The sequence below is a fragment of the Alternaria viburni genome, assembly GCF_023758015.1.
Source record: "Alternaria viburni strain BMP 2772 chromosome Unknown scaffold_5, whole genome shotgun sequence".
Taxonomy (NCBI): Eukaryota; Fungi; Ascomycota; class Dothideomycetes; order Pleosporales; family Pleosporaceae; genus Alternaria; species Alternaria viburni.
The window spans coordinates 708957-722567 of record NW_026055774.1 but is presented as its reverse complement, the minus strand read 5'-3'; the positions used below and the strand labels follow the sequence as shown (position 1 = coordinate 722567).

Sequence of the window (13611 nt, the reverse complement as noted above, 5' to 3'; positions counted from 1 at the left end):
CTGATCTATGGCATCGTACCGATGCCACTTTGGGCTATGACTGCCGCTTATGCCGTCTACGATGGATTTTATCTCAACGACTCGAACTCGCGAATAAGTCATGCCGGGCATCTAGGAGGATTGGCGTTTGGGCTCGTGTACTACTTCACCAGGTTGCATCGTCTTAGGTTCTGAGGGTAACAGTACAGCCGGGGTGTTCTCAATATGTTCTGTAGAAGTAAAGGACTTCCTGATCAGGTTCCGTGTGCTGCTAAGCTATTTTAATGTCAGTTGATTGGCAAGTGGATAGTGCAGAGTATGCTTCCGGATCTTGTGATACGATTATCAGACTACATAATATGTATGTAACCTCTGGATACCACGATCTATCACCCGTTCTAGGCGAGCATTACACAGGCCCAATTATCATACCCCTCTCCCTATCACATATGCAATCCTGATAGTCCCATAGCTCTACCCAAACACCGTGATACACCCCATCTGAATATGCTACACAGGGAAGAGACAATGAAATGTGGGAACCATCTCGACTCTCAATCGTAAAGCCTGTCTGCTATCAACGCATTAGCTTGCTTCTGAGAACCCGCTGATCAGGATGTTGTAGCTTACTGAACTCCTCAAATCTACCTCAAGCGGTTTTCTTGGAAGGACTGACGGGTTCCGGCTCGTCATCAGTGCCGAGCTCTGCGTCGCCGTTGGTGCCAATGTCGTCCTTGGACATGGAATTCGGCAAGCCCTGTGGGGTGTAGGACTTGTTTGGAGTGTACTTGGGTGTTGTAGACTCCTCAACCTCCATCTCCTTCACTTCCTCGTCTTCGGAACTCTCGATGATGACTTCCTCAGACAACGCGCTCTTGCGCGGTGGTGGTCGCTTCCGCTTGACCGCTTCCTTGTCCTCGTCCTCTTCATCGATGAGCTCCTCAGACCGACCGCTCTTCCTAGGTCTGCCCCGCTTCTTTGGGATTTGTCCTTTGGCCTTCAATTTCGCTGCTTTAGCAGCCTTCTTCTTGGCAGCCAAAGAGAACTCCTCGTCCTCGTCGGACCCTTCTTTCTTCCACGCCCGACCTTTGCCCTTGAAGTGCTTGGGCTTTGCAGGCTCCGGCTCTGTTTCCTCTTGAAGCAAAGCCATGGCTTCTTCATCTAGCGAAGCCAGAAGGGCGTCATCTATATTCCTACTGATCGACGCCACCGACGCTCTCCTGCCCTCTGCAGTCGGTGATGTGTTATTTGATTCCTGAGCGTCCCCGTTTGTGGGCTCTACATCCTCAAACAGCTGCGAGTCGTGGTAGTATGGCCTCTGCTGTGCTGGCTTTCGTGTCCGCAGTCCGCGTCGAGTGGAGCCTGCTGACGCAGTGGTCGGATCTGGAGAAGCCGCAGCAGAGTCAACATCTTGAGCCATCTTACTACTAGCGCTGGGTGTGACGGTTCTGTTGAAGGTGGCATTCAACTCGGTTGCCTCTGCGACATTGGTGGGCGTGACTTCGGTGTGAGCACCTGCCTCGGCGGCTCCGCCTTCAATAGCAGAATCTTCAGACTTGAACAGGTTAGCAAATTAACCGTGAACCTAAAGACGAGTACTTACGGCAGTCTTCGTCTTCGGTGTCTTTCTGGTGCTCAATTTGAGGATGTGGCTCTTCTTCGGTGTCTCTGACGCTGTTGCTGCGGTTGACGATTTCGGAGCTGTGACATGTTTTAGCAAGAACACAACAGACTAGCAAGCAATGTTTCGCGTGAAATGTCAAAGCACAAAGAGGTTCGGCACGGCCAGTATGTGGTAAATATGAAAAAACTACACAGGTGGGGTAATCAACGTTCAAAAATGGGTCCAAAATTCACATACCAGATCGAACAGGAAGAGGAGACACGATTGCAGATGCGGCGACCTCATCGATTGTAGTCTCCATCGGGTCCTCTAGCTCATCTTCGGGCGAGATGGTTTCTTCCGACTATGGGCAGGTTAGTGCATACTGGGTAGCGAATAGACAATGAAACTCACAATAGGCTTCTTCCTGGCCTTTCGAGCAGAAGACTTGCGCTGGCCATTGACGGCGATGGCTGGTACTGTTGGCGTCGCGGTCTCTGCCCCGGGCACCAACGCCCCCAAGTCCTTGCTGGTTTCACCTTCGTCGCTCGCCGAGGCGATGACTTCATCGGACTAGACTTGTCAGTAGCTGGACGAGAGTATGCGAACAGTACTCACGAGTGGCTTCTTCCTCGCCTTGCGCTTCTTTTTGCCAGACGGACTCTGGTCTTCCGAGTTGGCCACGGCCGACGGTGTCGCAGACTCTGCCGCCCGTGACGCTCCGTTGCCGTTGGCAGCCGCAGTCTTCTTTGGCCGGCCGACCTGGCCACGAGCCTTGGTGGCTTGAGGTTTGGCCTTGACAGGTGGGGCCTCTTCGTCCTGGAACTTTTAGCATACGGTATAATTAGCTCATTATGACAATGACCTACAGTTGAATCAGACTCCTCAAACATGCTCAGCGCTGTGTAGTATAGCGAGAGACCACCAGTCATTTTTTGAGACTCGACCCATTCCTCGTATGATGGGGAAGGACCGTTCTGATTTGCTTCTTTCCAATCCATGAACTCCCGGTGACCATGCTTGTCTTCCCAGAAAACGGGAGAGCTGTCGCTAGACTTGTGGGTACTCTTCCTTCCAGATGCCGCGTGGCCGTTGGGAGCCATGGTGAACCGAGAAAAAGACACAATGGCAGCCAAGGTTGAGCGGCGGCCGTGACAAGCGCAAGAACAGGTTGCAGAAATTGACGCGGGTTGATGATGCGGACGCAAAAATGCGCAATAAAAGATTGGGTTGACTAGAAGTATGGAATGAAGTGGCGCGGGAAGATGCGCGCGAGGTTGATGGTTGTTGTGAGGAAGTTAAGTTACAGAAGAGATCCAAGTCCGAGATGATCCACGTCTGGTCAACTGGTGCCACCTTAGCTTAGAATTCTCAAAGTCGCCAGGCGATAAAGCGGCCCGCGGCAACTACTTACCGAAGATAAGCAACTGACTATTATTGAAGTCTGGGTCGAATTATGATGCTGATGTCGCTCAAAGTGGAGGGAGGTGTGGACAGTGGGATGGGCTTGTTATTAGCGCGCGGACCTCAAATTTGAGCTCGACCACTGATGGAATCGAGGTGTATCACCAACACCAGTTTCCCTTCTCAGCATTCATCGTGAAAATTGGAGGCTTGGCTGCGCACCATTGGTGCATACGACCTTTCACGTTCATCTACACCATTTTTAGCACTTGCGTGCTCCTTGGGAGTGCTCTAACGAGATTATTGATGTTGTGACCTGTCTTGCTACTTGTTTTAAGAAGGTAAGCGTCGCTATCGGAACTTTTATCATGATCTGAGTACCTGCTATGAAATCTCGAAGGAACTATGTACTTACTGCTGTAAGCTTGGGGGTCACACTGCGGCCGAGTTCCGCGATAGGTACAGCAGTGGTAAAAGGAAGTCATGTTCAAGCGCATGCTTCGAGACCCGCTGGCTCGCTCCCCGTATGCATTTGATTTTTCTTGTTCATGATGTGACAGCCGCCTATATTGTCTGCGCAGTCCCATTCTGTAGTACGATCTCAGCATGTGGGCGATCACACACTACAGCGGGTACGATAGCGATTGAATGCGATTTTAGCTGCGTTGTTGCATGTCGTATTAGTTATTGCATTTATACTCTACGTCTACTGCATCACCTCGTCAGCGACAAGTCATCCAAGTCACACACCAAACAGATAACGTGATCATGCCACAAGAGTAGCATTGAGATATCTTAAGCCTCATGAATGACGTGATGCCATCCCCAATCTCGTCGGCCTGGTATATACAAAGAGCAAAAAACGAAGCCCAAAGCTAGTCCATCATGAGACCAAACTGGCGTCGCAAACGCGCGAGCAGGAAAAATGCATAAAAGGCCACTGCGCATAATGCAGGATGGGTATACAAGGACGAGCCCTACCGCCTTCCCCGTGTAATAAGACAAATTTGCGCCCACCAGGATATGATGAGCAAGGTAAAGGAAAAATTACAAACGCCATAAGGACTTGTCCGATCTGCGGAAATGAATACCAATGGCGCAGAGTTGGCCGAAAGCAGTCGTCGAAAAAGCGGATAGGATAGAGATATGTCGATAAATGAAACAATGAATGCGAACGACTGCTTCTCAAAATCCAGAATGAGTGCCGGAAAGTCGAAATTACTGGAGATCATAGCGGCAGAGGATCCGCCGGTTTAACCCTCCAAAGCAATGCTCCTAGAAAGATTCGGGTGGGCTCGGCATGCCATGCGCGCTACCATCCTCTTTCTCTGGCTCTTGAACGCTATGATTCTCTCTTTGCACCGGTTCAAGCTTCAGCTTACCGATGGGTTTACCAATGCCCTTCATGAAGCCACCCTGATCGTTGCCATTTTCATCCTTCTCCTCGTCAAGCTTACGCTTTTTACGAGCCATTTGTTGCTGCTCTCTGAGAGGGCGTTTCCGAGGACTGGAGATCTTGCCTGTAGGTGGCAAGCGTGGCTTAGGGAATCGCTGCTTCGGAGGAAGATCATCATCCTCGACCAGCGGCTGGCTGTTGTTGTCATGGAGTTTACCCAAGAGCCAACTTTGGAGAAGACCAATCTGGTTCTCAGCGGTCTGGACGGTGACAGGCTCGAACTTCGGTGGCTCAGGCATAATGACACCAGTAGTAGTAATATTGCTGTGAACATTAGTAAGAGCCTCATCAAAGCATATCGCGAAACACACCTGTTGTCCTGCCTGGCATATGCATTGTGCACCCTGTTCTGTAGTAGATGCAACGGGACGCTGGAAGTAAGTCCGAACTCGATGTCAAGACCGAGCTCTTTGAAACCGAAGAAGTCTTCGCCAATGTCTTCTGCGAAGTCTCCACCCACGAATTGCTCGCTACCGTCGTTGAAGGCACCGGCCCCGTCAGCACCGGCGTTATCCATAGCTGGTCGCAGGAGTTCAGCGTAGTATGACCGCATCCTATCATGCATGCCACCGAGCTTGGTACCAAGCCTCTCAACATCGTCCTTGACATAAGTCTCGAGAGACTCAAGATCGACACCATTGGCGTGCAAAGAGTGAAGGACAGCTTCTTCTTGAGTAAAGCGTGGTGTCCAACTTGTAGCCTGTCCGTTGGGAAGAGTGATGGGGACATCTGACTTCATCTTCGGTGTTTCGCGATATACCCCGAGACTTGCAACAAGATTCTGGAAGAATTTCGCCGCAATGTCAGTAACGGCATCAAGAGCTGATGGCTGGAACTCTTCGAAACCAGCATGATAAAAGACTTTGCCAACGCTGCGTTGTAAGGCGGCGCGACAGACATAGGGGGCCATGATCGGCCCATCCTCGGATGTGACTGTTGGCTCGATGTCTGCCTCGTGGAAAGGTTGCGGTTCGTATCGTTGAAACTGGTTTTGGTATAGCTATACGAATTAGCGGTTGGTATATTCCTTCGAAGTTCGGATAAAAACTTACCTGCGATTGGATCTGCATCTGTTTGACGATGCCGATCTTTGCGCATATCTTCCTGGTTTCTTGCAGTATGTGGTTGTTGTCATCGAACTTGTGAACCAAAGCACTGTCTGGCGATACGAACTGCCCCTTTGGCAGAATACGCATGTACTCCTCAGCCTGAGGAATGACATAGCCCTCGGCGTCTTCAACCCATTGCAGGCGTTCAGAAAGGTCGGGAATGGCGCACACAGGGTCGTAGTAATCCGGAATCTGGCGCTCCTCTTCCCCTTCGATGCCCTCGGCGAGTGACTCACCAGCAGTGGCCTGAACGCCGTCTTTTCCGTCCGGAGCGGAGACGGCCCCGCTTGCGGTTTCTTCCTCGATAGCTTGCTTTCGGTGTCGTAGCCATCTTCTCATGCCAGCTTTTGTGCGTAGAATGGCAGGTTCATCTGGCTGTAGGTGGTCGTCACGGAACAGTCTATGCCTTTCTGACGCAATGATTGCTCGATCTCTTTTCGTCACTTGTTTCCATGTTTTGTATTCCAGATCATCCAGATCAGCATCCTCTTCCAGAACATCACTGACCGAGATACCAGTGCCGTCAGCCTCCGAAACGTCAGCTTGGCTACCATTCACGCCGTTTCGCGAAATGCTGTTCGGTCCCAACGGTGTCAATGTACCGGGTGGGGGAGGTGTCGAAAAGCCGTTGACGCTGCCTTCCATTTCGGAGTCTGCTCGAAGAAACTCGTTCTTAAGATTGGACACTGCGTTATTGAGAGATGGAGCTGATGGTTTTGTTTCCGGTCCCGGTGTGTCCTCCAGACCTGCTGGAGGGGCCTTTCTTGCTGTACTTGAGCCTTTGCCTCCCTTGCTTGGTGCTTTTCGTCCTCGTGAAGCCATGATAGGTTCTTCGTCTTCACTATCGTCGGCGCCGTCGGCATCTGCATCGCCATGACGCATTCTCCGTTCCTCTGCCTCGACTTCTGCACGATCGCGAACAGTGATGTCCGGGATAAGGGGTACGAGCTTCTCGGTTTCCTTCTTCATGTGTAGTGCCTTTTTCCGGAGAAAGTGACTTGGGTCCGCGTTGTACTTTAAGCAGTTTGACCATATGAGCATAAGGTCGTCGACGAATTCCTTCTTGGACTTGTATTGGAGTTGCTTGAGCTTCTTCATCATCGTGCCAATATCCATGGGCTGCTTAATCACGTTGTAGTAGTCCGGTGCCTCTCGTTTGTTGACGCGTTGAAGGAAGGGGTGGGCATGCTCGTTGGCCTTGAGTTCCATGAGGACCTTCTCTGTGCTCTCGTATAGTTCCTCCTGTCCAACACGTTCTTCGTTTGCCCATTTACTCCTGTTCTTACGGACTTCGCTAATAAGGCTTCGGAGCTGCGCATCAGTCGCATGGACTTTGTCTCTTTGCGCGTCGATACGGGAGATGAGGTGCTTGAGGGTGAGACTGGACGCGCCAAGGTTAGTGGTGCTGAGAGTGCCTTGCTGGGGGGCGACGACGACGCTGTTGGGAGGTGCATTCGCAGGCGTTCCGGAAGTTTCTATCTCTACTTGACGGTCGAGTTCGTCAAGCTTCTGCTGCTCTAGCATGGCGTCACGATCACTTTCCAACGAGTAGAACATTGTCTGGAAGCTCCGCCTGGCCGCATCCTCGGTCGCAATCTTATCCTGTTGTAGCTTCTTGCGCACATCGTCTGATGTCTTTGTGTGGTCCGACGAAGGTGTCCCGGTCCGGTCGTGACCTGACTTGTTCGATATGGAAGGAACGCGGAGGAGGCTTGGCGTGCTGGGAGCGGCAGCAGCAACGCCATTGGCAGCGCCTTTTGAGTGTAGCGGCGAGGTGCGGGTATCGTCTTCGTCTTCGTCGTCTTCATCGTCGCCATAGTCGTCTTCGTCGATTGTGCGGGTTAACTTCTTCGGGGTGACGGCCGGTCGCGCGTCATGCGCCGCCGCATCCCCGGATGACGGGCGCGGCTCGTTGTCCAGGGCATCAACAGCATCACCCTCGTACGTGCCACCGATCACTGCAGAGAGACGCGCTTCTGTGCGTAGAAACTGTTCGCGCCATCGCGCCGCGCGGGGGTCTTCCTCTCCCACCATGTCCCCATCCCCCATGTTGATCGCGTTGGAGGCGTTTGACATGGCCGCCTCATCATTCAGCGTCGCATTGGGGGTGCGTAATCGAGTCGCGTTGGGCGGTTGGTGCAGGTAGCGGGCATGGCTTGGGCGTTCTCGCGATGATGGAGGATATGGGGAAGCGCTGAAGGACATCGTCGTCGTCGGCTGTGGGGGGTCTTGGCGGTTCGCGACCTACGGGGAAGGCGCAACCAGAGGGCGACGTCCCAACTGGTCCAGGTGTCGCAACGCGATAAAATCAAGCATGGAAGGAGCTATCGGTCGAGCGAAAGGTTTGCCGATGACTGCGAGATGGAAGAGGGTATTGGGGCTCGCGTCTTGATGGCCACAGATACGGCCTTTGATGAACGAACGTGGTGTTAGGGTTGTAGGTGGATGGGGGCTATTCCTCGTCCAGCCGCCTTAGCGTTCTGCGCAGTCCAGGGCCCGCGTCACCTACCTACTTCCCAATATCAAAATGCTGTGACTGCTGTATGTACGCGTCGCAGTGTTTCTATCATCAATATCAATTACATCTACGCTAATGTCTTCGATTTGTCCTCGATCGTCTTGCGCGCACTGACTTGGCTCCGACGGTGTCCCTAGGGGGTACCTAGATTACGTTTACTTGCCAACTTTGAAGTATCGCACGCCTTCTGGGCCAGCACAGAGAACTACTTCGATGACTTTTGTTGTTCTTGTCCTTGCAAGTCCCTAAAGAGTGGCCCGAAGGTATTCGCTAGACATGATGCTGCATAGGTATGCTTGCCGTCGGTACGACACCCGAGTACCTCTGGGGTACATCATATATGCAACTCAGAAAACCTACAGCCCTACCTTTGCTACCTGATAGTCGCATACAGTATATTATTGAGTAATCATTCAGAGCGATCAGGTTTACAGCTGTACATCTACCGTATCAACAATGCAGCACCATCGAGGAAGGCTTCTCACGCATTTGCCCTGGCAGCCGAGACTCTCCATCCCAAACCTAACCTCAAAAGCAGAAATAGCGCCAGGTACACAGATCACAGACCTGGGGTCAATCAACTACCCGCCCCTACCCGCAGCTTCCTAGGTTGTCGATTTTCACAGGTTCCACACGTGATCGACAGCGGAGATACCAAAAGCCGTTAGTCGCTTTCTGCAAGCCAGTTCCGCCAGAATGCCAGCTTGTGGCCGCATAACGACGCTTGGTAGCTCTTGCCGCCCGCTGACTGCAACTCTTCGATCTTTAGGGCTGGAAATGCTCCTCGAGTGCTTATAGCCGCTGCTGTACAAAGTCACCATGCGCATCCGGAAGCCATTTGCTGGTAGGTCGCACTTGCTGTTTCATACGTCAGAGAGCTCGATGCACAGCGCTCAAGCAATCAACCTGGGAATGGACGTGTTCCTCGAACTGGCGCTCTGCTTCCGTGTCATACCAAGCTAATGTCTATATAGGTGCCTTCGTAGCCCTCATCTTCATCAGCGCCGGCGCCGGCTTCTCCCCACCCGATTACAAGATCCCCTCATATAAGCAATCGGATAAAGCCCTACACTTCATCGCCTTCTTCCTACTCACACTATGCTTTTACTGGATACTAGAAACGAGTAGGAGGAAGGTCTTGCAGCTCACCTTTACCGTGTGCACGATTGGTCTGGGAGTCGCGAGTGAGGTCGTACAAGGGCTGTTGCCTGTGAGTCAATATATGGGAGGAACAATTGTACAAGAAGCTGACACATATCAAGATACATCGCGACTTCGATTACTACGACATCGTAGCCAACGTTCTCGGTTCGCTCCTCGCCCTCGGCCTATGTAATTGGTACCACAAACGCATGCTCGAGCGCAAACGAGCTGCGCGCGGATATACAGCCGTCGCGGGTGACGAGGAGCGGGATATTGAGTTGGGCGAGAACCCCGAAGGTCAGGAATCCGGTGTTGTCAGAACTACAGTGGACGAGGAGCTTGAAAGATGGGACGAGAACGCGGAAGACTGGGAAACAACCGAACCCGAACCGTCGAACGGAAAGAGTCTCGAAGATGGGGGTGATTTGGGCGAGGGCAAGAAGCGGAACGACTAAAATGATGGCATCCTACGATGTTTGGGACAACGAACTGGCTTGAATTGGCGAAATGGAGCATGCGATATTGCAGTTCCTCATCACGTTTGGAATGCCATCTAGGTTACATACCCACTGCGAATGCAGAGTGAGCTCGATCATCAGGACTTTGTGCGTAGTCAGTTCCCAACGTAACATCACCGCAGCAGACGTAGGGTTGGTGCAAGTCGACTTGGATATTCGTTTACAAGTTCATAGCTAGCTCTCGGTGCTGCTTAGGCAGGCAATCCGAGCGAGCATTAACCATGATTCGTCATTTAGTCTGCCCTTCCTTCTGGAATCATGCATTTTCCAGTATGACATTCCGAAAGAACCCTAAGACCCCACACCAAGCGCCATGATCATTCCGTTTTCGAACCACACTCCACTTAAGCAGTGGTAGTCTTAGCAGCGGCCTGGTTGGGGTTGATCTTCTTTCCGTCCTTGTTGTACCTGACCCTTGGGGGAGGGGCCCTGTTGCGGCGGCCTTCGCGCGAGCGGACACTGCGTGTGTGTTAGACATGGGCTCATCCGAATCCTCGTGCGGGCTCAACGTACCGGACGATCTTGCCGTGGATAGCGCAGGAGACGCAGTACTGGAGCTTCAGGTACATCTTGGGGACGGTGTACTCGGGGAATACGGAGGCATCGGAGATATCACCTGCGTGGCGTTAGTTTTCAAATCCCCAATGCCGCCCCTTCTGTTTTGTAGTGTGATGCGGTGCGAGCGTGTCCGGGAGACGTACGGATGGCAGCGGACTCAACCATGTTGCGGATGGTGAATCTCTTGATTGCCTTGTCCTTGGGTGTGCATCGCGAGCAGTTGGAGCAACGGATGGGCTTGACGTGGCCGCGACCCTTCTTGTTTCGGCCGTTGGACGCTCGCTTCTTAACCATGGCTGCTGATTCTATCGAGTTGTGTGAGCGGAGTTGTGGGTTGAGAGAACACGGGGAGCGTACTGAAGATGTATCTAGAAGTCAGCGGTGGGGGTGTTGTCGTGAGAGTCGTTCCTTCCTGACGTCGCGCACTGTGTCGACGAAATTCGCTTAAGCGGATCTAATCTTATCTCTTGGCGTACCACGCTAGCCGCAACGACCCAAGCACCCTTCGCGCAGCTTCACTGTACAAGTGAAAACAGAATCTGAAGGGATTCTAAATTTCACTATTGTTTCTATTGTTGTCCTCGGAAAGTAGGAATACGATTTCACTCTTGAAAAGGCGCTTTGGCAGTCATGCAAGGACCAGTATGTTACGCTACCAACTATACTGATTACCCGAAGTTCTTTCCCCGCCGTCATAAAAGCTTCGAGGACATCATGAGAATGATGTGACTGTTCTTTCTCTCTTCAACGACTTGAATAGTGTTCCCGAAAGGAAGCATAACGACAGCGTATTTCTGCGGGACGTTTGACTACTTATAGTTGAACTTGGCACACCCTAGAGCCTACGTTCTCGTCAGGTTGCCTACTTTGCATATTTCCATCTTAATGTAGGCTGCAGTCCCGTGAATTTTCCTTGTAGGAGGTGGAAGTAAAATGTATTCAATCTTGACTGCCAAACTGCTAGGAAACACCCAGGGATCTATGGGATATCAGGTTATAACAAAGGAAACAATGCATTCTCGCTCATACTCCAACACAAATTACCTAACGTCCACCCAAATCTTACCGACTGGCGCGGCCAAGCACAAAGACACCGACGATGACAACAGCTAGTACACCGATAGCTCCAGGAAGGAGAAGGTCGTTTGGTACACCAGCAATGATCTCTGGCTGTTGCGATATAGGTACTGGCTGATTACGGCCTCGTGATCTTGGCTTCTCTTCCTCTTCGTCAAAGTACTGTCTACGTTCGCGAAGAGACGACTCTGGCGGTGTGACAGGCTTGGGCAGCGCAGGTTGTGGGTTGACCTCGGCAGACATTGGTGCCTTTTCAGGATGGTGCACAAAGAGATCTACCTTCTCGCGATGCGCCATGCGGGATAGACTGACAGCCTCAACGAGATCGTCGTTGGTGGTGATGGAGATTGTGTCTCCCTCGTTGTCGAGATAGCTCAAAGCGAAGCCACCTCGGGAAACCTTGCCGTCATCAAAGCTCGGTACGCCTCCTATGGCCTCGACCTCTCCACCAAGCTTGTTCGCTACATTGTGGATGAGCTCTTCAATACCAGCAGATACAACGACCTGCAGACGGTGAACGCGACCACTTGGAGCTTTGAACTTGAAAGGGAATGGCATATCCTCCATATGAGAGGGAGGAATACTGGCGACAGCAGATGCGTCTGGTGAGTCCCCGTGATGAGAGGCAGACTCGTTGGGTAGTACGCTATCGCCACGGTCCATTAGGCCAGGGCGATCATGGTGGGAGACGTAGGAGCGATGGTCGTGGACGCGACTCCCACCCTCGCCCGACATCATCGACTCGGTCTCATTGTCCAGAGACAGCCAGAACTTGTTCCACGCGGGACCTTCGCTGTCGGTCGTGCTGATGTTGTTGATCTTCAAGGAGTTAGCAATGATACTTTGACAAGCAGAAGTGGGCGTACCTGATCAAGAGTGGCGTAAGTCAGCTTGAGAACATCGACCATTCCAACAATCTCCCCTGCGTCGCTCATGACAGGCAAGTTGAGGTAGTGACCATCTGCAAAAGTCAGCAATTATTCGAAGAGCTGTAGATCTAGACCCCTTACCATGCATCTTGCGCAGAGCGGACTGGATGCTCATGTCCATAGGCGCAAAGTCGGGATGCGGAGTCATCACTCGTACGACACTGCAAGTCATCGGGTCGAGCCCCGCGGCAATCACACGCAAGACGACGTCCTTGCTGGTGAAGATACCGGTGATGGAGCCATTGTCCTGCACCAGAACAGCGGTTGTGTGGTTCTCCTTCATGAGTGACGCAGCTTCCTTGACAGAAGTGCGCACGGATACGGTTGTTGGGGGCAGGCCAGTCAAGACAGACTCGAGCGTAGGACCAGACATCTTCTGACGAATAGCCTCGACATACTGAATGATCTGTTGCGGCTGGCTGGAGCCCATCTCGGCCTGCACACCCTCAAGCGCATCATACAGCTTGCGCGAAGAAGCGTAGGCGCGCTCCAACTTCTCCATGGCGTCGTAGAAACATTTGGTGATGTCCAAGATACCGGAAATGTCGTGGTTTTCGTCCTGTCCCACGTCAGTTCACCCGCGACGCATATCTATAGCCCAACATACCATGACGGGAAGGTGGCGGAAGCCCTTCCTGACCATGAGATCCAAAGCATCGGTCGCACTTGTGTCGGTCTTTGCGCAGAGGGGGTTCTTGGTCATGATCTCTTCGATGGTGACATCGCGAGCCTTGATGCCGGCGCCAACGACGCGGAAGGCCAGATCCTTGGCCGTGAAGATACCCGCAATACGGTCATCGTCGTCGGTAACTAGGACACAATCCTCGCGCTTAGCTGCCATCAACTGCGCAGCCTCGGCGACTGAGGTAGAGGGCTTGATCTGGAGCGCGGGGGAGGGCTTCAAAGCGAGGACGGTGCCGGGCGGGGCTTTCTTGGAGGGTCGCACGCGGCCGCTGGGGTTCTTCTTTTTGTTCAGGTCGGTTTCGATCTTGCGGCGGATGGCCTAGGCATCATGAGTATGTGGCAGTCCATGGCGAGCAGGGCAGCTTACGTCGTCGCGCTTCGACATTTTGGCACGACTGGCGCTGAGCGAAGAGCCGCCCGCATCGCTCTGGGCAACATGAGAAGCATGCGTCTCGAGAGCTGCTGGTCGCGGGATTCCCGAGGGGCTGTGGGGGAATTGCTGGGGCGGGTGCTGGTTCTTGGGCTTGGGCGTACCGCGCATAGTCCCCGTATGCGACATGTTGCTTTTGACCGAGACGTGGAAGTCGGGTTGTTGGTGAGGGGTCAATAGAAGCAAAGTCGTGGTTGCCAGGG

General features: G+C 52.6%; 5 protein-coding genes across 5 annotated transcripts; 1 reads left to right on the top strand and 4 right to left on the bottom strand.

The window, feature by feature from the left end:
• Positions 1-628: 628 nt before the first annotated feature.
• J4E79_003113 (uncharacterized protein) lies at positions 629-2685 on the bottom strand (the record flags this gene model as incomplete). The annotated part of the gene is made up of 6 exons (XM_049352009.1): positions 629-1534; positions 1583-1680; positions 1841-1946; positions 1997-2155; positions 2201-2401; positions 2452-2685. The coding sequence occupies 6 exons, from the start codon at positions 2683-2685 to the stop codon at positions 629-631; spliced, it is 1704 nt and encodes a 567-aa protein (XP_049213480.1).
• A 1576-nt stretch (positions 2686-4261) lies between these two features.
• On the bottom strand, positions 4262-7756 carry J4E79_003112 (uncharacterized protein; the record flags this gene model as incomplete). Its single annotated transcript, XM_049352008.1, has 3 exons — positions 4262-4706; positions 4754-5442; positions 5495-7756. 3 exons carry the CDS (start codon positions 7754-7756, stop codon positions 4262-4264), a joined length of 3396 nt encoding a protein of 1131 aa, XP_049213479.1.
• Positions 7757-8888: 1132 nt separating this feature from the next.
• Positions 8889-9667, top strand: J4E79_003111 (uncharacterized protein; the record flags this gene model as incomplete). The annotated part of the gene is made up of 3 exons (XM_049352007.1): positions 8889-8913; positions 9044-9279; positions 9332-9667. The coding sequence occupies 3 exons, from the start codon at positions 8889-8891 to the stop codon at positions 9665-9667; spliced, it is 597 nt and encodes a 198-aa protein (XP_049213478.1).
• Positions 9668-10074: 407 nt separating this feature from the next.
• On the bottom strand, positions 10075-10582 carry RPS26 (40S ribosomal protein S26; the record flags this gene model as incomplete). The annotated part of the gene is made up of 3 exons (XM_049352006.1): positions 10075-10189; positions 10244-10346; positions 10432-10582. The coding sequence occupies 3 exons, from the start codon at positions 10580-10582 to the stop codon at positions 10075-10077; spliced, it is 369 nt and encodes a 122-aa protein (XP_049213477.1).
• A 768-nt stretch (positions 10583-11350) lies between these two features.
• On the bottom strand, positions 11351-13537 carry J4E79_003109 (uncharacterized protein; the record flags this gene model as incomplete). The annotated part of the gene is made up of 5 exons (XM_049352005.1): positions 11351-12184; positions 12232-12326; positions 12376-12853; positions 12902-13297; positions 13346-13537. The coding sequence occupies 5 exons, from the start codon at positions 13535-13537 to the stop codon at positions 11351-11353; spliced, it is 1995 nt and encodes a 664-aa protein (XP_049213476.1).
• Positions 13538-13611: the final 74 nt, after the last annotated feature.